General features: G+C 40.8%; 1 protein-coding gene across 1 annotated transcript in view; it reads left to right on the forward strand.

Moving 5' to 3' along the window:
* The first annotated feature begins 519 nt into the window (after nucleotides 1-519).
* me1 (malic enzyme 1, NADP(+)-dependent, cytosolic) overlaps nucleotides 520-21,122 on the forward strand; it is an 82,581-nt gene continuing 61,978 nt past the window's right edge. Inside the window, exon 1 of the mRNA XM_080897174.1 lies at nucleotides 520-686. Within this exon, the coding sequence (XP_080753300.1) occupies nucleotides 558-686 (129 nt within the window). The 5' untranslated portion in view covers nucleotides 520-557. The remainder of the gene's footprint in view (nucleotides 687-21,122) is intronic.

Here is a 21,122-nt window from a genome sequence, read left to right on the forward strand (position 1 = left end):
GGTTACAGATGCGATTTCCAACCCCCTGAGCCACGGTCGCCCACAAGTGCATTTATCATATAAACCACGTGCAAATAATAACTACTTATATGAACTGTTTTGCCTGAACTCTATGGCTAATGTATTCTTTACAAAAGGGGAGGTATATCTAACCTTTTTACTGATTTATAAAGAAATGGTCGCATGACTATATGGCTACATTAATAACCTTGCAGTCTTTCCTTAAATAGCCTAATATCGCCTTTATACATAGTCTTAAGATGTGTCACTACGCCAGTTATAAGGGATTACATGATGTCTTCTTATGAGAGTCTGTAACTTTGTTCATGTAACCTGGTAACGGTTGCCAGGTCAGGTAACACGGAGGCACTTTGCTCATAACGAGACCTTCGGTTAATTACGATAAAACACTGATAAAAGAGACTTTGGCTCTTGTTGGGCTGAGAGATTCCCCGAGCGGCAGACGTGAAGACCAGATCTCTGCGGCTGGACCTGCGCATCCACTTGTTGAGTAAACAGCAGTTCACGGGGCTCGCTCTATTTAAAGCGACAACAACATGACACACGGACTAGTCAGACGAGAGTCAGTGGAAACGGAGATGCACAGGTCCGAGGACAAGGGGAAGAACTTCGTTCACACCAAGAAGAGGGGCTACGATGTGACGCGAAACCCCCACCTGAACAAGGTGAGCGCTCGTGCCCCGCGCGCGAGGTTTCAGTTTTCCTGAATGAACAAGGTTAACAAGTTAGCTGATGCCTTCGGGGGCTACGGGAAATATTAGCACCCTAAATACAGCGGGAAAGTTCATTCTCAAAAATCGATATGAACGGGGCGAGGAAACACGGCAACTTCTTCTTCTTCTTCTTCTTCTTCTTCTTCTTCTTCTTCTTCTTCTTCTTCTTCTTCTTCTTATTATTATTATTATTATTATTATTATTATTATTATTATTATTATTATTATTATTATTATTTTATTGTGGCAGTGATTTGGTACAAACCCACAACGACTTTTTGGTATTGAGTAATCAAGCTGCTAATATAAAGTTTCACACCTAGCTTAATTGTTTTCTACAATTCGTGTGTCGTTGTTATTTTACTACAAAAGCTCCAGTGTATTTGATATATTTATTTAGTCATATAACAATCTTCGTGATGTGACAGGACCCATGTCGGAGCCATAGGCGAGTAAGTGAATGTAACAGCGGCTAGGCGCTTTAGGTATCAGCTTTAGACGCGGTTATATTTAGATTTAAAGAGACCAAAGGCTTCGCTTACACGGAGAGCCTGGCCTTTTGTTATACTGCCCTGTCACATATCGCTTTACCCGGACAGCCATGGCGGGATATTGCATATATAAGAGTGACTCAGCTCATCCCATTTACTGTAACACTAAAACGTGATTCAGCACATAGTCACAGAAGCTGACACCATGTAACGAGACATCAAGTTGAAAGCTTGTTTTTTTCTTCTTTGTTTTAAAGTAAAATGAGGAACAGAAAGCTATTGGAAGTTGCTTACTCTTGAAATAATTTGTGCTGAGTTGCTTCTTTTCAGGTCATGAGAAAAAGGGATGACTTTACATTTTAAAGTTTGAAAAACATACCTAATTCAAGCCTTATGACCACCCTTTTGCTGTATCATCAGTAGGATGTACTTGTGTCCATTCCTCCCATAAACACAGTAAACAATGAGGGTCTGGCAGCTTTTGAGCCTTTCCAGTGTTTTCTCCTGGTGTTTGTGGTGAGATGGGGCCCCAGAGGTCAGGCTGTGATGACAGGATCTCTGTCCATGGTGCTGACTGACCTTCAGAATGACTGGCTAAATTCAGGTTCGCTCTTATGTCAAGTGTGCCCCACAACCACTTGACCTTTTTCAGGCTAATTTTAGAACGCTCTTGCTGTCTGTTTTTTCTCTCTGACCTGTTTTTTCTGGCCTCTCAGTAGACGAATATGTCTGACTCTTGGAAACTATCTGAAAATATTCAAAACAGTAGGCCTATCTGAGGTTGACATCTGGGCTGTTTGGATTTATTTGACCAGAATTACAGATACAATATACATAATACACACTGTAAATACGAACACTGCCTGTTTTCTAAATACAAGCTGCTCCGGGCTGATAAACGTTGCAGTTGGTTTACTGCAGATGAAGGAGATGCCAGCCTGGCAACTGATAAGTGAGATAGTGGAGGTCAAACAGGCCAGTGTGTGTGTGTGTGTGTGTGTGTGTGTGTGTGTGTGTGTGTGTGTGTGTGTGTGTGTGTGTGGTTGTGTGAAGTGAGGGGTGGAGAAATGGTGGCTGCACAGAGGCCTGTTTGTTAGGCAGGTTAATCACTCCACTCCTGATAGCACCTCGCGCTGCATGTCAACCCTGTGTATGTGTGTTTAAGTGTGTATAGAGTGGCTGGGCAAAATGAAATGTGTATACACAAATGCAATATGACTAATAAGAATAAATTATGGCACCTTTTGTAATGTGGGTGTGTCCAGCGAGACTCATAAAGGCCATCCTTTGTTGTGTGGTGGTTGTGAGCTTTGAAATAAAGACACAGATTGATCATGTTAGTCTTCCTTTATAAAAGTCCTGTTTGTATATATGTAACCCTGACTGATCTCTGCATGAATGTCAAACAGTGTTTGATAAAATAAACCAGACTGCTGCAGAGTAAACAGGCAACCTTTGTGTCATTTTATGCAGTGTCATGCTTAGTATGAAATCTGTTCAACTGCAATAAATATACTGACATCCTCCTTGTGACAGCAAGTTATATGGTTTATGGGAAATGCTGTGTTGCACAGCTTAATTATAGATCACTTTACCTGCTAAAGGAATAGAAAGTGACAGTCTAAGGTAAAGAACAGGGATGCCAAACTCATTTACGTTGTGGGCTACATTGTCCAGCCCACATAGATCTTAAGTGTCCTGAACCAGTGAAACTCCCCTTTCTGTCAGTGTAAATAAACTTCACTGAAATAAATGTGTAAAATTATAGGTCATTGCAAAGGATGTCCTGTAATTATAAAATGGGTAATATTTGTGAATTGACAGAATATGTGCTTTAAAAAACAAAACTGTAAAGTCATTGGGGGAAAAAATCATGCATTTCCACAGTAAATTAGCTGATTTCAAAACAAAAACACCATGAAGGGTGAGGGTGGAAACGGTGTCACTAATCTCGGAGTGATGTCACTAGGCTACTTTCATCTCATATTAATGAAATAGTGACTTGATGTATATTGAGATATATATTACTATCGACTGATGTGAAAAAAATTGTCATGAATAGATTTTTCCCTTATTGCCCAGTCTTGTGTTTAGTTTTGATACATAAAGCTGCTCAAGCAGGAAGTGGACACCAAATTTAACAATGCTTGAAAGTCGAACAAAAGTTTAACAATGACACAAAATTAAAAGTAATGGTTCCACCAATGAGTCAACCCCTAGTCTCCACTTTACCTCCTCAAGTGGACTTTGCGAGCAGTTTAAAATGTAATATAAGTCATAATCTTTACATCTATACAAGAAAATACATGACACTAATGAAGCTGTTATGAAGTATGAATTGTAGGGGAAAAACATATTTTTGGAGAAAGTCACCAAGCGACCAGACCCACCCGCCTCCTCTCACCAGTTTCCTGTTTGATACTGTCACTACAAATACAAGCCTAAAAGCCAAAAATACAACTTCAGGAGAAATTAAAGTTATAGCTTTCTACACAAAAAGAAGACGGGGACTGCCAGGATAGCTCCCGAGTGGCAACTTTGGTGCTGTCACTGTTGGCCAGCATGCTGTCTGTGTGCTTTACCAAATAGGCATCAAATATTAACATCAGTCCTGGCAGCAATCGACGTGACCAGGGTGAGTCTTGGTTCAGAAATGCTGATTAAATCAGTGGCTCACAAAGCAAACTCTGTTAATACCACAGACATATTGAGGAGATCTTGTGCTGCATTCAAATTGTCAGCCAATTCATTCAAAAACATTTCCACAAAATAAAAAAAAGTGTCAGCCATATTTCCGCAGGTTTTCTAACAACTTTAGCCAACTCTTCCTTATATCCCAGATATTATTGTACAGAAAGAATAAAACCTTAGTGTGTGAAGTGTCCCTGTGTTTTAAATATACTCCTTCTTACAATACTACTTCTATGTACTACTAATATATTACTTACAACCATTACGTGTCCATTGCCAAGTTCTGCACTGTTTCTCAGGGCGTCATTATTACCAACAACATCTTGAACATCCAGTTTCATTTTCTCTTACAAAAAATTGAATTTTATTGGTTGAATTTCTCAGAGAACTAATTTGAAATTGTGTGTGTGAGTGTGTGTGTTTTAACCCTTTCTTTATAGTAAGAGGACTGTCATAGAGACCATTGTGGATGCCTGACCCTGTGTTTAGAGCTGACCCAGTAAACTGTTTGACTCAGTTTACACATGTGGGTCTTAAATGGTCGCAGTGTAGGGGAAGGATCGTAAAGAAGGCTGTCTGTCACTTAGCTTGTGGCACTAGTTTGTCTCTTTAAATAAAGGATATGCAAAGACCTTAAACATAGAAATCCAGGCTAAAGTAACACAGAAACACACTTATCTCCATTTTAAAATAATTTCTCTCTCACACTCTTTGCCTACTGCCCTTGTCTTCTTCTTTCTGCACTCTTTCTTTGCAGTGGTGTCAAGGAGGAATGTAACAAGCAGCCCAGTCCTTTGTTCTTTATTTTACTAGATGGCTTTTCATCTCATTTTAAAGTTAGCCATCCCGAATGAGCTCACAGTTTGTGGCGTTATATTGTTTTGGAAGAAAGAATTAATAAGATTCATTATGTGAACACAAAACTTTCAGAAGCAAGCACTGGCAGAGCCTGCTGTGAATGTACTCAGCACAAACATTTTCTCAGAGAGAACTGTTTGGACAAATGTAAACGTTTCAGTTTTAAAATGTTCTTTGCTTGGTGGTTTGGGGAGAAGATAGGACACAAATGCTCCCATACATCATGGTTATAATCTTGGTTAATCTTAATTGGTGGTTGTATGAGGTCAAAGTAACCTTCCCATCAGCTGTCTAACGTTAACCCAAGCACACAAACGCTCAGGTTAGAGTAATATCAGAAAAGAAAATGATGCAGACAGCTAAACTTTTCTCAGTGCTGTACATGACCCGGGGGTCAAGGAAATTGGAGGAAAATCTAGGAAATGACTGTTAAAGCGTGTTAGTGGCCATACACAGGCGTGCTTCTGTGGTTAAGGCAGTGGCACCTTGTTGCCCTCCTCCTGATTTGAGCAAGCCCTGGGGATGAGGTGTGTTTACCTCCCTCAGCTGGCCTGCTTCACCCCAAACAGGAGGCAGTCACTGCACAACCTGTTAATTGATGCTGAGGGGACGTAGCGCTGAAAGCAGCCTGTCCTCACATCGACAGGCTTCGATTTCCTTTTAATCTCCCCATACATGCACGTAAGCCTGCGCAGCTGATGTATGGACATACAAACACACACACGCACACACACGCACAAACACGCACAAACACGGCTTCAACTTACTTCATGGTTAATGTTCTCTCTCCAGAGGTGGAACCGGATATTATAGGTGTGTTTTGTGTGTGCGCACCACGCAATAATGAGATGAAGTGGGGTGCGAGAGGTAGAAAGGGTCCTCTGTGGCAGTGAAGAGAGCGCTGGCCTCGCTCCACAGAAGTTCTCTGTCTCTCTGCTTGAACACACTTAAATGAGGCATCTGTGTGAATCTCAGGCACTCAGTGCGTCTCTCTATGACGCTGGTTCCGTCTGCTGCTGCCTCAAAAAAAAAAAAAAAAAACCCAACCCAAAAAAACACAACAACAACTACATCCCTAAAAATGCTCTTAGCGCCTAATCAGGGATGCTGTTCCTAACAGATCCTCATTCACGGGATCTGAACGGTCTTTACCTTGTCTGCATAAAAAAACCATCAACCTTAGCAATAGCAGACTCACAAAGACTTGCATTCAAATACAGTTAGCTTCTGAGAGAGAAATTGTGCGCTAAACTTGACGTAAACCTACACTTATCCCCTCGATTAAACAATAATGTTTTGTTTGTTAAGTTCATTAAGATCACTAACATTCTGCATCATTTGAGCCCATGAATACTGAGCAAAATGGAAAGTCCATGTGGATGCCTCATTTGTAACCACAGCCTCCACATATAATGTTGCAAGATGGCCGCTCAGATGGCTGCTGTTTGCTGCTCGCTCAGATTTGGCGAGCAGCAAACAGCAGTCTATCTGATTGGGCATTGAAGATGTCCTGGTATGCCAAAATGGAAACCTTTCTGATAACCCTCAAGCAACTGGAAGTCATTAAGCTCTCATGTTAGATTTTCTCCCATTTGGCTGTAACTTTGTTTCAGCAAAGGATTTTGTTTTTTCCTTCGCCGGGTTTGCATTTTCCTCAAACTGAGACATAAATAAATTTAGCAACTAACGAACAAATGGCAACAAATAAAAACTGTCTTTAATTCGGAAGTGGGAATATTGCTGCTGTTGTCTGGTTCTAAATCCTCTCCTTTGGGCATTTGTCTTGTGCTTTGGTGTTTGTTCCATTTGAAACATAATGAGCTCCAGCTGCTCTGCATCTATATCAAAACCTGATGAGGTTTTCATAAGCCTGCATGCTCTCTAACTGAGTTGTGTCACAGTTCCTTAAAAGAAAACACAGTAATGACATGGCACTGATTTTAGCCAGTGGAGTCTGGAACTTTGATGGCTGCTGATTCACCGTGCCAGTGAGACACGAGGACAGAATTTGTTTTCTGCACCGTCACGACTTGGAAAAGTTTCATGCTGACAGTTTGCTGTTTTGGGGAAGCATTAGTGTAATGCTTTGTTTGTGCTGCTAGCCAAGGTTCCCATGGACCTTGGGAATTTTTGTGCATTTATCATTACCATAGCTTTCTAGCACCCACCTATTGTAGAATCAACATTTCACATCCTAGGGGAAATCCTTGAGTGTTTGTGATGATAGTGCATTAGGTTTAAATTAGAGCATTTCATGAGGATCTCTTGATGGAAGCAGGAATGAACAAGGAGTACTTACTGTGTTGCCAAATTCTGACAAATGTTAAGTTTTTGCAACATGAGGAGTTCAGAAGTATGGGAATTGCACTGTTTTGCTTCTGTGGATGAGCAGATTGACGGCACCCAGAGTCAAAGACATAAATAAAAGACAAATAAAGACAGCAATGTTTTCCTAGGATGAAGATGAAGAACTCTTAACATCATTTGATTTCTACTCTAGTACGTTTGTATGGTTTGAGGATAGACGGACACAGGATAAATAACTATGTTCTTATTGGTATTATTATGATAATAATACCACCAAAACAAAAATCCCATAAGCCACAGCTGTAATTTTAGCACTAATTAGCAAATGTTAGCATGCTTAAAAGTTAAACCAAGCAAGATGGTAAATAAGCTGATATTAGTGTTTAGCTCAAGCTAAAGTGTTTTAGATGGCAGAATAAGCTACTAGCTGGGCTGTCTCAGGCTTGTTTCTGCATTTTGTAAGACCCAGATAAACTAAGCTTCCTCTAACCATACACAGTATATCAAAGATGGACATAGCTACTGGTTTACAAAGTCCTGGTTTACAAAGTCCTCTTCTGTATCCAGATTAGCATCATAGCTATCATAACTGTCTTTGCTTCTATATTTTTTTCATTTTAATCCTGATCGTATTGTGTGTGAGAAAGTTTGTTGCGTCAATTTGTGTGTGTGTGTGTGTGTGTGTGTTTGTGTGTGTGTGTGTGTGTGTGTGTGTATGGGAGGGGGGTGTTACAAGCTGTTTAGTGCCTGTCTGTGGTTAAACTAGGGATGATGTTGTCAGTCAGATTACAAGCCTAAGCACTGAAAATAATACAAGAGTTTCAGTGCTAAACTCCATAGTGAGCAGCTACACTTGTTAATGCGCTTCGCTATGCAGATGTGCGTGTGACATGCATGTGTGTGAGTTGTCCCAGGTGTGGCCAGGTGTTTAAGGTCACATCACGGGTGAACAGACATTCCTCTGATAGACTGGAGTGGATCGGGCAGCGAGAGAGAAAGTGGACCCTCGTTTCCCCTCCAGTGATCACCCCGCTAACCTGAGCTTTACACACTCACACGCACACATGTGTGCACACGCAGGGGCGAACACACATGTCTATGCTGTGCTGTTAACCTGCTGCACCATGAGTGCTTTAATCAGTGTTTTCTCCAGGGCTGGCTCAAATAAACTTCGTGTAACGTGATCAGACTGTCAATTCAACTGTCTGCACGCACACACATACACTTCTCGTGTGTGTTTAACAGCAATTCCTTCCAACTAGCGGTCCCTCCTCAGCTCACTTTTTTATGGGGGGGGGAGGGTGTTTGTGTTACTCATTCACATGAGTGCAACGGAGAAGCCATTAGCTTGTCCCAGACAGAAAGAGGGAGACTGTCTGAGCCTCATCACCCTCCTATGAAGCTCATCCCTCCTCTTTCAGCCTGTCGTTTTCCCCTCGCCTCCTCAATGCTGCTTTTGTCTGTTATATTAGCACGCTGGAGGTCTTGTCATGACTTAACAAAGATGCATCAGAATTTAAGAGTAGTGTTTGGTTTCAGTGTTCTGCAGCTTGTGAGTGTATGACCATTATGTGCAAATGTTTTTTTCCAGAGACAGAAGAGATGGCTATCATTATGACTGATGGCATGCAGACTGACAGGCTCTGTGATGTTGCAGCTTCATGAAAAAGGAGGTGCTTAGTTTTAATGCCCTTCAATCAATAGGGTAAAGGCCTGGTCACGCCTGCAGATAGAGTGGTGAAATTGAGCAGCAAAGTCAGTTGATTCCAAAGGAATTGCTGACTTCGCTCAGCAATCAGTGGGTTTCCTCACAAGGGCAAATCCCTTCATACACAGAACAAACTTGATGACACATAAAGTTTACAAAAACTTTGAGTAATTGTGAAATTTATGTGAATTTCCTAAAATTTATTCCACCCTTGATTAAAAAAAACTATGACATTTTTTTAAATGGAAAGACATGTGTTACCTCTGACATCTGACCATGATATATAGCATTATTGATGACCCAATTTTTTTTTAACTGTATCAGTGTTTTTATAGTAAAGAGAGAGGTTAATTACTTTTAGATTTTTTTTAATTTACTAGAGCAGTAGATTCACAGGTGTTTTTTCCCAAAAACAAAAAATGCAAATTCAGGCAGACACTACAAAGGAAACTCAGATCAATAAATAGACCTTAAAATAAATAAAGAGGACACAAATATATGTGACACAGTGACTCACCCAGAGTATACCGTTCTTGTATTTATGACTGCTTTAATTGACTGTTCACAATCTGCTTTTAAAATATATTTGTTCTTCCTTCTGGGTATTGACGGACGAATTAGACAGTTATTTTAGGACAGACTCTGAAATTGGATTGGCCGTCTGTGGGAGATTTCCTGTTCCATTAAGACAGGTCAGCCATCGGACTCTTCAGTAAGACATGTGTCTTATTTGTGTTTTCCTGTCTGCATTAATCAGCTTGAGGGTATTACTTGCTTTTTATGGCAGAAAATAAACAGTACAAATGAAGTTTCATAACAGGAGAGTGGCAACACTTGCAGAGTTGCACATTGCTGTCAAGGCTCATGCTGTCACCCAAACGTGTCCGATGAATGCTGCAGTACTAGCTGAAAGTGAACATTTGGACCACAGAGCTGATTTTCTTAAGGGCCTTGGGCATTTTTCCAGGAACTCTCTGGCTCCTAAGGGACCTGGGCTCTGCAGCATGAAAAGGGCTGTCTCAAGGGAACTGGATGTGTTTAAGGAACTCTGCATGTCTGCTGCCTCCACCCACTTTAAGGCTGCCCTCCTTAGGTCAATAGCGGCTCCGCTTTCAAGACTGTTTGACCAACATGTCTCTGCATTCGCAAGTTGGCACCTCCTGATTTAAGGAACTCTGCTTTTGCATATTTGCTTGAGATGGAGGATTTAAGACGACCTTGTTGATCAGTCTCAGAACTCAGGGTTGCTCGGCGGAGTACATGACCCATCAAAGTAAGGAGTGACTCAGAGCTCAGAATTTGTCTGCAGATTTGGGCAAGAGAAATATGTTACTTTACTCCATTTTTAAAAGCTGTGCAATACAGTCCGGTGAAGCCAGTGGAATTAAAAATTAAATTAAAATCGCATATTGCATATGAGAGCATAAGGGTGGGAATGGATGTTTGTATCTGTGTGTGCCTGTTTGTCTGTGTCTATATGTCAGGTCGGGTATCAGACGCCACCTCTTTGGGGACATCCCAGGTCCTCCAAGGTATGGAGGCCTATCTCCCCCACCACTTCCCCTACCAGTGACAGATGCCCTCAGACATCGGTGCATTGGTGGTTCTTTGTGTCCGGGGATACACCGGTACACACCGGCTCACTCCTTGGTGGCTGCTTATCGGGGCCTGCAGCCTGGGGCTCACTCGGGCCACTTCGGGGGTGGGGTGCCCTCGGCCTCTCTGCCTGGGGCTCGGTCACTCTGGCACAGTGGTTGCCGGCGGAGCTCACGGGCACTGCAACCCCTCCTGGCTTCTGCTCCGCGGCTGCTGAGTGACCCCTCATCTGGGACTCTCGTCAGCTCCTTCTGGGATAGTGGCACAGCTGCCCCTCTGTTGGTCTTCCGTGGTCTCTTGTGTTCTGGGGGCCTCTGGATGTCTGGAGTCTTGATCTCCTCCATACCTGCTTCATGCCCTGGTGGACGGGGCAGTGGCTCCCCCACACCCTCTAGCAGATCATTACATGAAGGAACCTTTTAAATACAAGCGTGCTCATGCTCACAGGTGTACACACGGGTGCTCACACACACAAACTACACCCTTTTTGGCTCCTACCTCAAAGCACACTGTCCACTGTCGATCTTACGTGCTGCACAATAATGTTTAATATTTAGTATTTATTATTATTTATTATTATATTCCCATATATCATCGTGATGTTGTTTATTCTATTGCTCTCGTTTTCTTCTGCTAGTTTTCTTTTTTCATTCTCAACAGGTGAAATTAAAAAAGTATCTACTATTAGAAAGAAAAAAAAGAAAAAAGAATTACATTAAAATCGAAATATCCAAGGAACCACAAGTAAGCCAGCAGTCGCTGACATAGTACTATGGGGATTTTAAGTTTTCTGAAAGAGTCTGAAAACCTCCATTCTCTTTAGTAGCCAGCGGTGGGTGACTCCCCTGGTTGCAGAAATATTTCCAGTTGTATAGTTTTTTTTTTCCTTCTTACTAGTAGTTTTATTTGAGCACATAAAACCCATACCCAGTGCAAAGTTGCCATTACCCTGCCATTGTCCTTTAGATTAAGGTTTTGATATTAAGTAATGCAACAATTGTTATATGTTTTATATTTTAAAAAAATAAAAATAAAAATCATGGCAGGCATCATGGTTCTATGGGTTTCATTGTGATTTTTACCAAGCACATAACAAACAATCCAATTCTAGCTTATGTCAACAATTTAAGAACATTTTCACATAATAAACTTCTGGTTGTGTAGTGAGGACTCCACCTGTGTCCATTAATTCCTCATTTTCTTTTCTCAGTCTGCTTTTTCCTCATTGCTTTTCTTTGACAGTATTATTAACAACATGTGGCTAAAATGTTGATATAGAAATCACTAGTTAGCTTTCTGATGGATGCATTTGGGCCACTGAACAAAGTTCGATTGCTAATGAGCAGATCTGATTAGGTGCACATGCATGCCTGACATGGCACATTTGCTGCAAGGTATTTTTTAGGAAAAGCTTAGTCAGGCTGTAAGATCCTGAGAGGAGACAGCTGGGCGCTGATGTGTGCGTTTTGTCTTCCTCCTGAGAGGAAAGGATGGATTTAAAGGGCTTTATTCAGAGGGTAATCCTCTTGAACTCTGCTATGGCTTCCAGTTTAGCAGGAAACAGATGGGGGTATCTGGCCTTTGCTTAGAAACTCAAATGGTAAAGAAAGCTGGTAATGCTCTCTCTACCTTCACACTGAATACAGACATTCAAAAGTGAGAACTTAGATGGGCATAAAAATGACACTGCAGTCTTTAATTTTGGACATTCGCATCTACAACATCAGGTGTTAAAGGTAGTATTTGTTCAAGTCACTGCTCAGTTTTATAAGGCATTGTACAGTCTTTATTTCCACACACTTGCTGCTATGCTCTACAAGTTATGAACTGTCCTTTGGTGTGTTTTAAATGATGTCCATCACCTACACCTTGCTGCAGATTGTCCTGTTGCTTTGATGGAACATGGACAAATAGTGGATGTAAATTTTAGACACGAGCTATAAATTCTAAGCATAGCTGACAGCTGAAAGTAGAGAATTATGAGATACTTTACTTTTTAAACCCAGTCCCACATTTATCTAAAAAGATGTGTATTTTATGTATGTTTAAAAAAGACATTATTGTGTCATACAGGTAGGTTCAAGGGTATTTGGACAGTGAAATTTCTTATTTTTTTGTAATTTTGGGTCTGTACACCAGCACAGCATATTTAAGATTAAGCAGCGATAGAAGTGCAAACTTTCATCTTTAATGCAAATGGTTTACAAACATTTTTTGCATTAACTGTTTAGGAATTACAGCTATCTTTATGTATAGTTCCACATTTTCAGAGGCTCAAAAGTAATTGAACAAACTAACATTATTTTATGAATAATTGTTGTTTTTTAATAATTAGATAGAAACCCTTTTCATTTGTTCTGGACTTCTGCCTGAGGTCTAGCTCGCATCACCAAATCTTCCCTTGAGAAGCTCTGCAAGCCTTCCCTGCAGTCACCTTCAGTTGCTGCTTGTTTGTTAGTCTCACTGCCTTCAGTTTTATCTTCAGCTGAAAGTCCTGCTCTGTGAGGTGCTGGTTACTAGTAACTGGGTGCTGTCCAAACAGTTTGGCAGCTTTTGGCTGAACCTGAGCAGATTGTACAGGTCTGTACACTTCAGAAAACTTCACATCATCAATAAACTAGTGGCCCAGTTCCTCTGGAAGCCATACGTGGCCATGCCATAACACTGCCTCCCCCATGTTTGAAAGATGGTGTGGTATGCTTTAGATCATGAGCTGTTCCTCTCATTCTCCATACTTTTCTCTTCTCTGCTACAAAGTCATCATGGTTTCATCTATTTTTTTTTCAGAGTTGTGCAGGTTTTATTAGAAGTTTGTTGGGCTTTCCTGTTTCCAGTTGTGGCACAGGGGTCATATAGTTTGTTATTAAGGTGTCTCTTGATTGTGGGCAATTATACTCTTGCTTCCTTGAAAGTGTTCTTGATTTGGTTAGATGTTGTGACGTTGTTTTTCTGAACCATATGAATAACTTTGTCATCATGCACTTTAATTGTCTTCTCTGGTTGTTCAGACCCTTTGGTGCTGCTGAGCAGATCAGTGCATTCCTTGTTTTTAACAATGTAGCAGACTGCTGATTTGAAGGGGTTTTTTTTAGGACCAACATCAACTATATTATGTATGTGATTTTTTTTCAACCTGTAAGTTGTAGAAGCTGTGATTGGGTCCATTCTGTATATTTTGTGGATATACATGGCTCATTGGTCTAGGGGTACAAGTGGTCCCGGGTTCAAATCCCAGACAAGCCTAGCTGAAACTGAGGTAAAATTCTACCTCTCTACCCTGAACAGCTGTAGAAACAAAGATCCTGATAATGGTGTTGTTGGTGAATTAAACTGGGAAAGACAGAACAAAAGGACTGCTGTTCTTGTAAAACCTTAACTTGGTCTAAATTGAAATTTTTATGTAAAATGTCATAAATTTAAACACCACAGAAACCAGAAACAATGAGCTAACTGAGTAAAGTGAGTCCAAATAAAATTTCTGAAATGTAGGAAATGTTACTTCATTTAAAAATAAAAAGGATGTCAACAATTAATTTTTGTGTAGTTTGTGTATTATGTACAGATATAATGTAAAGTGCGCTCAATTTTTGTAAAATAAAAAAAAAAAAAACGTACAAAACCAAAGAAAGTACCTTACATAAGCCTTATTATGTCCTGCTAAATTAAGCACCTGCAAAGGGATTATAAATATTGTGGTACAGGTCTTATTGGTCTAGGGGTGTGATGAGCACCCCGTGGAACAGTCAGGACTGAAGTGAATCCTGTGTAGAGTCTGTGGAAATCTCTTCCCTCGGCTGTCGAGTATTTTCACAGACACCCAAACAGGAAAAAAATACAATGAGCAGCAGAAACATAAATGTCTTTTCTCTTCACTTTCATGTGGTCAACTTTATGGCACTTGGAGCAAACAATTGTGTTAACATGAAGTGCTCACATAGGATTGATCATGACTATTTGTAATGAAAATTCTACTAAAAGAGGAAACCCCTAACATAGTGTTCACCATACTCAAGATCCTTCTGGAGAGTTTCAGTATTTCCCTCACTATGCCAAGTTGACACATTTTACCTTTCACTTTTCTTACATGGACTCAAATTCATGCACATGCACTCGTTCATACATGCACACACATTCAAGCTTAAATTTCTGCAAGATTTTCCATCCATCAGTGTTACACCTGCAAGTGCAAGGCAGAAGCCATAAATACACTTCCCATTTACACTCTGTGTACTTTTTTATAACCATTTAAGAAACCCTTCACTTTTACTTTTCAGAGGGAGGAAACACTTTAGTGGTCCTCGGGGTGGCCTTTATAAAATGCAGGAAAAGACTGTTATACCTGCTATGTGCTTAACAGAAACCCACTCCTATTTATTGAAGTCCACGGTCGGTCCAGTTAGCCTATAATTATCTGCCATGTGTGGAGTTCTGAAATGAACGAGTGAGCTTTAACTCCACACAGACATCTCTGACCTTTGCCATCACATTCCTGCCTCAGACTTGTTAACTGTCTCCCTGTCCTTTGTTTATTGAGACTAACAGTTTAGCTTGACTGAAGCAAATGTCTAACCACACAGGCTTTTGATGCACTGTGTACATTCTCCAAAATGTACAGGCATTTTAGTAGCTGTTTTCCCCCCCCTAAACCCAGTGAACATGTGCTAACCTTGTGTCAGTCAAAGTGTTTATGCTTCCCTTCATTTCAGTGGATTCTTTGATTGATTTTTTTTCTTTTGTTTTTCCGAAGCCACACAGGTAATTACAGCTCCTCAGTCAGTCCACTGTCTGAAACAACTTATTTTGGAGCTTTTTAAAACGTACTTTTGGGGCAACGCCAGTCTTCTAATCCAGATTATTTTAAGAGGCATGTTTTAGAGACACATTTAACACATGATGCAGGTTACTGATATGTGCTGCTGCTTATATCAGTGATGAAACAAACATGGACTTATTGGAATTGAGTTAAATAGCAGCACAGACTTCCAGCAATCATCCGGCACGCTTTGTTTTTAGAACAGGCCACTTTCAGCCCTTTTCAGTTTTTGCTCGTGTGTGTTCTAGAAGGACTTTTTGTATATTCACCCACAGCTGAGAATAGTCCTCAGCAAATAAGCATTTTTGTCCAGTTTGAGCAATGTGTAGTTAAAAATTCAGCCGGTTTCACAGATGCTTGTTAAAAAGTGTTTCTTAAAAAGCAAACTGTAAAGTGCAGACAGTCCTTTTTGAGGACATCTACCAAGGTTTAGTGAGGATCAGGGTGTGGCGTGGTTTTCAGACACAGCTTAGGTCACATTTCTCTAAGAGCAGGCCTTTGTTTCAGGATGCAAGGTTTTCTAATATTGCTGGTGTTTCCACTTGATTGCTGATGCTTATAGAATTTATATGGAAAAGGATGACTTCCCTGGCCATTTTGAACAATGGGTGCAGTGATGCAAGTAGCCTTGCTTCCTCAGAATCAGGAAAGGTATTCTTGTGAAGTATGTTTCCAGTATCCAGCAGGTTTAGGTTTACACTGAGACCTACATCACTTTCCCTTTCTGAAACCCTAGACCATTTATATGCCAACTCCATATGGAGTTTAAATGATGTTCATGCTCTAAAACAGACACACATGCATACACAGACTGCTTGCTTTTTCTAAGACACGCATAGATAAGAAAGAGGAGTCAGATGGGAGGTAAGAGAGAAATTATGAGTGAGGAGGAGGAATGTTTCTAATATTTTTAAAGGAGCCTAGAGTTACAGGGAAAAGGTCATCAGTAGAGTATAAGGGGTCATTATTTGTGTTGGCCAAGAACCAGTCAGTGCACACCTCAATCCAAATTTATGGTTGCTGTATGATTTGCAGTTAAAATGCACAGAGTGAGCAAAAACACACATGCATGCACACGGTGGCATGAATGAATGCATTCATTTAGCCCTTCACTCCTTCTTTCTCTTTTCCTTCTCTTTCATCCCTCATCAATCACACACTTACGCTCTTACAGTGGTGTAAAATATACACAAGAACACCATCACACACCTCTACAGTGCCCCACAGGTTGTTGGCTGTGCACTGCTAGATGCTGAAGACTGCACTATGAAAGGGTATTAACACTTGTTTTTGTTCTCTTTTTCCACCTACTTCCTTTCCAGCTCTAATACTTAAGATCAAAGCTACAGACTACTGTTGAAGTTATAGTGATTAATGCCACAAAGCTTGGAAAAAAAGCTAAATCAGAGAAAGAATGCAGGGCTCACACATTATGTATACGTGTTAGTGAGCCTGCCTAATTTCTTTTAGCTTATTGTCTTCAGTGTAAGTACCATAGGGACAACAGCCAAAGCAAGCTAACAGATTAACATTTAGCAAGATGTCTGCTGAAAATGACTGAAAGAAAGTTACATAAAACTATAGTTTACAAAATGCAAAATACAAAATACATCTTGTCACATTCCTGGGTCTGTTGACCCAGCGTTTTAAGCTTTAGTTTATTTTAATGTTGATGTTTAAGTTCATTACGTTAGCTAAGTTCATTTGTTTTTTAGATTCCTCTTGTGTTTTCTTCCCCTGTATTTAAGTTTCCTTCACCCTTTATGTGCTTCATGCTGCTTGTCTTATGTTATCACGTTCGTGTTATGTCTGCTTTCCATTCTGTTTCCTGTTTTATTGTGAAAGTCCTTGTCCTATGTACGGTGTGTCTAGTTTTGCTTCCCCCGTCTCGTTAGGTCTGATTTGTCCCAGCTGTGGTCCCACCTGTTCCCATCCCCTCATTATCTCTCTGTGTACTTAAGTGCTCTGTCCTCCTTTGTTCAGTGTCAGGTCGTCTGTTGGGCTCCATGCTCCATGCTCCATGCTCCATGCTCCATGCTCCATGCTCCATGCTCCATGCTCCATGCTCCATGCTCCATGCTCCATGCTCCATGCTCCATGCTCCATGCTCCATGCTCCATGCTCCTTTTTAGTTTCGCCAGTTTAGATTACTGTTTATTCTCATCTTTGTTTGCCCCATGTATTATTTTGTGTTTCTCTATCAGCCATATTAAACGACTTGCTTTTTGTTAATTCAAGTTATTTACGCTTATCTTGGTGTCTGCATTTTGGGCCCTTTTTCGTCATCCATACAGTCTGCCTCCCACAGACTGTGACAGAATGACCTGACCATGTTGGACCCAGCGAACATTTATTTCAGTGACTTTTTTTGAATTTAAGATTCGTGTTCCGCAACTTCACGGACTTTGGATTATTTCCTGTGCAGGGAAGCAGGAGGAGGAGAAGGAGGCTATTCAGGCTCAGCTGACCCAGATAGCCACGGCTAACCCAAGATTTTTGGATTTTCTTTTTGCCTGAGGATATAAAGAACTCTGAAACCCTAGACCATTTATGAGCCAACTCCATATGGAGTTTAAATGATGATCATGCTCTAAAACAGACACACATGCATACACAGACTACTTGCTTTTTCTAAGATATGCATAGATAAGAAAGAGGAGTCAGATGGGAGGTAAGAGAGAAATTATGAGTGAGGAGGAGGAATGTTTGTAATATTTTTAAAGGGACTGGAGTTTGGATTTTTATATCAAAATTTGCCCCATGACAGCCTAAGGATGCTTTTGCCACTAACAAGCAGAAGTTTGATGAGTTCAGTTCTGCTTACAGCTCAGCTTATTATAAAATTTCTTTCTCTTTTCCTACGTGGCAGCACCAGAGAGAGGCTGAGCTGAGTGTGTCGGTGGTGGTGGTGGTTAGCTTTGCTGTTATATAACAATCCTGGTCGGCTGACTGATCACAGACTTAAATAGCTGCGACTACTGGCCCATTACATCCAGTGAGCCAGTCACCCCACCAGCCAAACGCTGGCTGCCCCAGCACTCTGCCTTTGACCTCATAAAACAGCAGCCGTGCCCCCTACGTTCTTTCTTTCTTTTCCCGCTCTTTTCCTTGTTTTTGTCACTTTTCCTTGTTTTTCTAATCTTTGGATTCTATCTGCTAATCCCAGCTATGATAACAATGGGATAAATCTGTCATTCCACTGGGATATCTACTGTCTTACCCCCACCAGCTGTTTTCACAGCGTCTAGACATACATGCCGCTATTGATTAAACAAGAGGATGGCACGATGATGACAATGACAATGACGACGTCATGCGGCGTGGTTCTTCTCTTGTGGCGAGATTAAACTGACTCACTGCTCATGTTTTTGGGCCTCAAAACCAGGTCTTAGGACAGTTTTGAGTGTGGTGTGTGTGTTTGTGAAGTACGTACAAAACCCTGTGCACATTGTCTGCACAAGCTGTACGTGCTTATGATGATTTTACTTAAATTTGCATTAAAAATCACTATTTCTTTATAGTGTGTGTGTGTATGTGTGTGTTTCTAAACACTGCAACTGTGATGGAGGAAAAGGAGGCGTATGACTCAGTCTTTCCCTCAGCTGTTAGCCAGAGTCTCCCCCGGTGTGGGTCACAGTCAGCCAACCGAATGAACTCATCAGGACGCTTCCCGTGATAGCAAGTTTCTAATTCAGTTTCAGCTGACTCTTGATATTTACCAGTCTCCTGCATGTGTTTTGGAGTCTGAATGGGATTACTCGGCACGTCTGGGGCACATATTGTATTCAGGTTCAGGAATTGAGATGTCTACGTGGGTATTTCTTAAGCTTCAAGGCAACTTTTTTTTTTATGCAAGGAAAAGAAACATTGTTTTTGGCTTAGCAGACACATTGACATAGTTAACTAAGGTCCTACTTGCTACTGTAGGCTTCACATCTAACTGTATGAGTCTAAGCTGCATTGTGGGGCGCACACGTGGCAGTAATAGAGGGGTAGAGTAGATGGCGCTGGTGGTGGTGTTTATGGGAACAACCTCAGCAGTCCTCTGTTCCCTGTTTGGTCAGCTGCAGCGAGATCGCTGGTCTGAGGAGCTCTGACATCACCAGCCGAAGTGAATCCAGATCCACTGGTCTATGGTGTAATAGCAGTGTGGGTGAACTTAACCGCTGTAGATGACTTTCTCACAGTGCCGTTTAATGTTACGCAAATGTTACCCCCCTCTGCAGTTTTATTTCAGGTCTATTCAAAGTCAACTTTTGTATTGCCAGCCATTTAAAAAGGGTGTCTTCTTTTTGCCAGGATAAAGTTTTTCTGCTTTTTGCTTTCCAAGTTGTGAAATATATCCTACCACTCTCGCCCACTCACTCACTAAAATGCTAGCAGGGTTCAGGGAAGCAAACCATCCAGCCCAGAACTCTCTAAAAGAAGGAGTTCTGTAAGGGAAACCAGACAAGTTATTGAATGCTTTTCTTGCATTAAAATAATAATTTAGAGAATTTTGAAATTAGTCGATTTGATATTATTATGAGTAAATGCAAATGCGTTTTTTAAATAATGATGTTGTTTATTACAGGACAAAAGCTATCCAAACCTACCTGAACCCTTTTTAAGTAATTGTAAGTAAGTAATTGTCCCCCTTGTGAAGTATTTATTTATTTCATTTTTTTAGTAAGCTAAATTCAAATAGGATCAGTTAGGTTTGGATAGCTTTTTCCCTTGATAAATAAAATCATAATTTAAAAACTGCATTTTGTGATCTTAACCATCTAAGTGTAACAAATAAGAAAACTTGAAAGGGCCAAATACTTTTTAACAGCACCGTAGTCTCTGAGACAGTCTTTTAAAAGGATTTGAAACTCTACTTTTCAATGACTTGTGGCAAATGAAATGTTATTGACATGTTTAAAATAGCTCCAGTATTTATTTTATTAAAGGGTCAAATAGTGCCAAAACATCAAACCTTTGAGGATCCTGAATACATGCAATTAAAAGATTACTTGATTCCCAGCCCAACCCTCAGATTAGAGACTTACTGTACTTATGACTTGCAAATCAAGCTTACTCTGCCTTAGTTTTCTTTTAAAGACATGCATTAACACCCCATAAACCTCTTTGCCTTTATAGCTTTACAGTGTATATGATGTGGTTTACCTGTTATTATGTACAAACCCTTTTCTGCTCTATTTTTTTTCACTCTACATTTGCAGCTCTCATAAATACTGCTGAATCATTGCAACAGCAAGAAAAACATTTTTTTTAAAAGGCAGAAAAAAGGATGCAACAGATGGATGAGAGGAAGTGGGGTTAAGATGTCTATCACTATACACCACCTTCATCCAGCAGTTTATGCTGTGCTATGTGCTAAACATGTTGTACATGAAGGCCATGTTGTGTATTGCCTTGGCTCTCCCACACTCCCTCTCCCACACAGCCCTGAATAGAGAAGTGCTCTGTGACCACACACATCTCTGCCAGGTCTTATCTCAGTGCCAAACATTTGAGCCCTTTCCCTGTCGAAGGCCTGTGGGCTTTTGTCCCCCTGTCTGATCTGTGATTGTGGTTGAGAGAGGCTCAATGGGGAAAGGCCTCCGTTTCGTGCTAGGCTCTGGTCACTTTCAATAGGGGCTGTCTCTGCAAGAGAAACATTGAAGCTCAGGGAGCACAATAAGAAATGGAGAAAAATGAAACTCAGTCTGTGTGGCTGGCTATTATTTAAAAATAAAACGTGTGTCTATGATATTAAATGGTGTCGGTACTTGCTACAGCAGATCATCAGCCTCCGTCTCAGCCTGTCCCTAGCATCCTCTTCTGACACACCAGTCCTCTGCATGTCATCTTTCACTACATCCGTGAATCTTCTCTGTGGCCTTCCTCTTTTTCTCCAGCCTGACAGCTTCATATTTGACAAAAATGCCAGTAAAAAC

The sequence above is a fragment of the Rhamphochromis sp. 'chilingali' genome, assembly GCF_963969265.1.
Source record: "Rhamphochromis sp. 'chilingali' genome assembly, chromosome: 11".
In the NCBI taxonomy this organism is placed as follows: Eukaryota; Metazoa; Chordata; class Actinopteri; order Cichliformes; family Cichlidae; genus Rhamphochromis; species Rhamphochromis sp. 'chilingali'.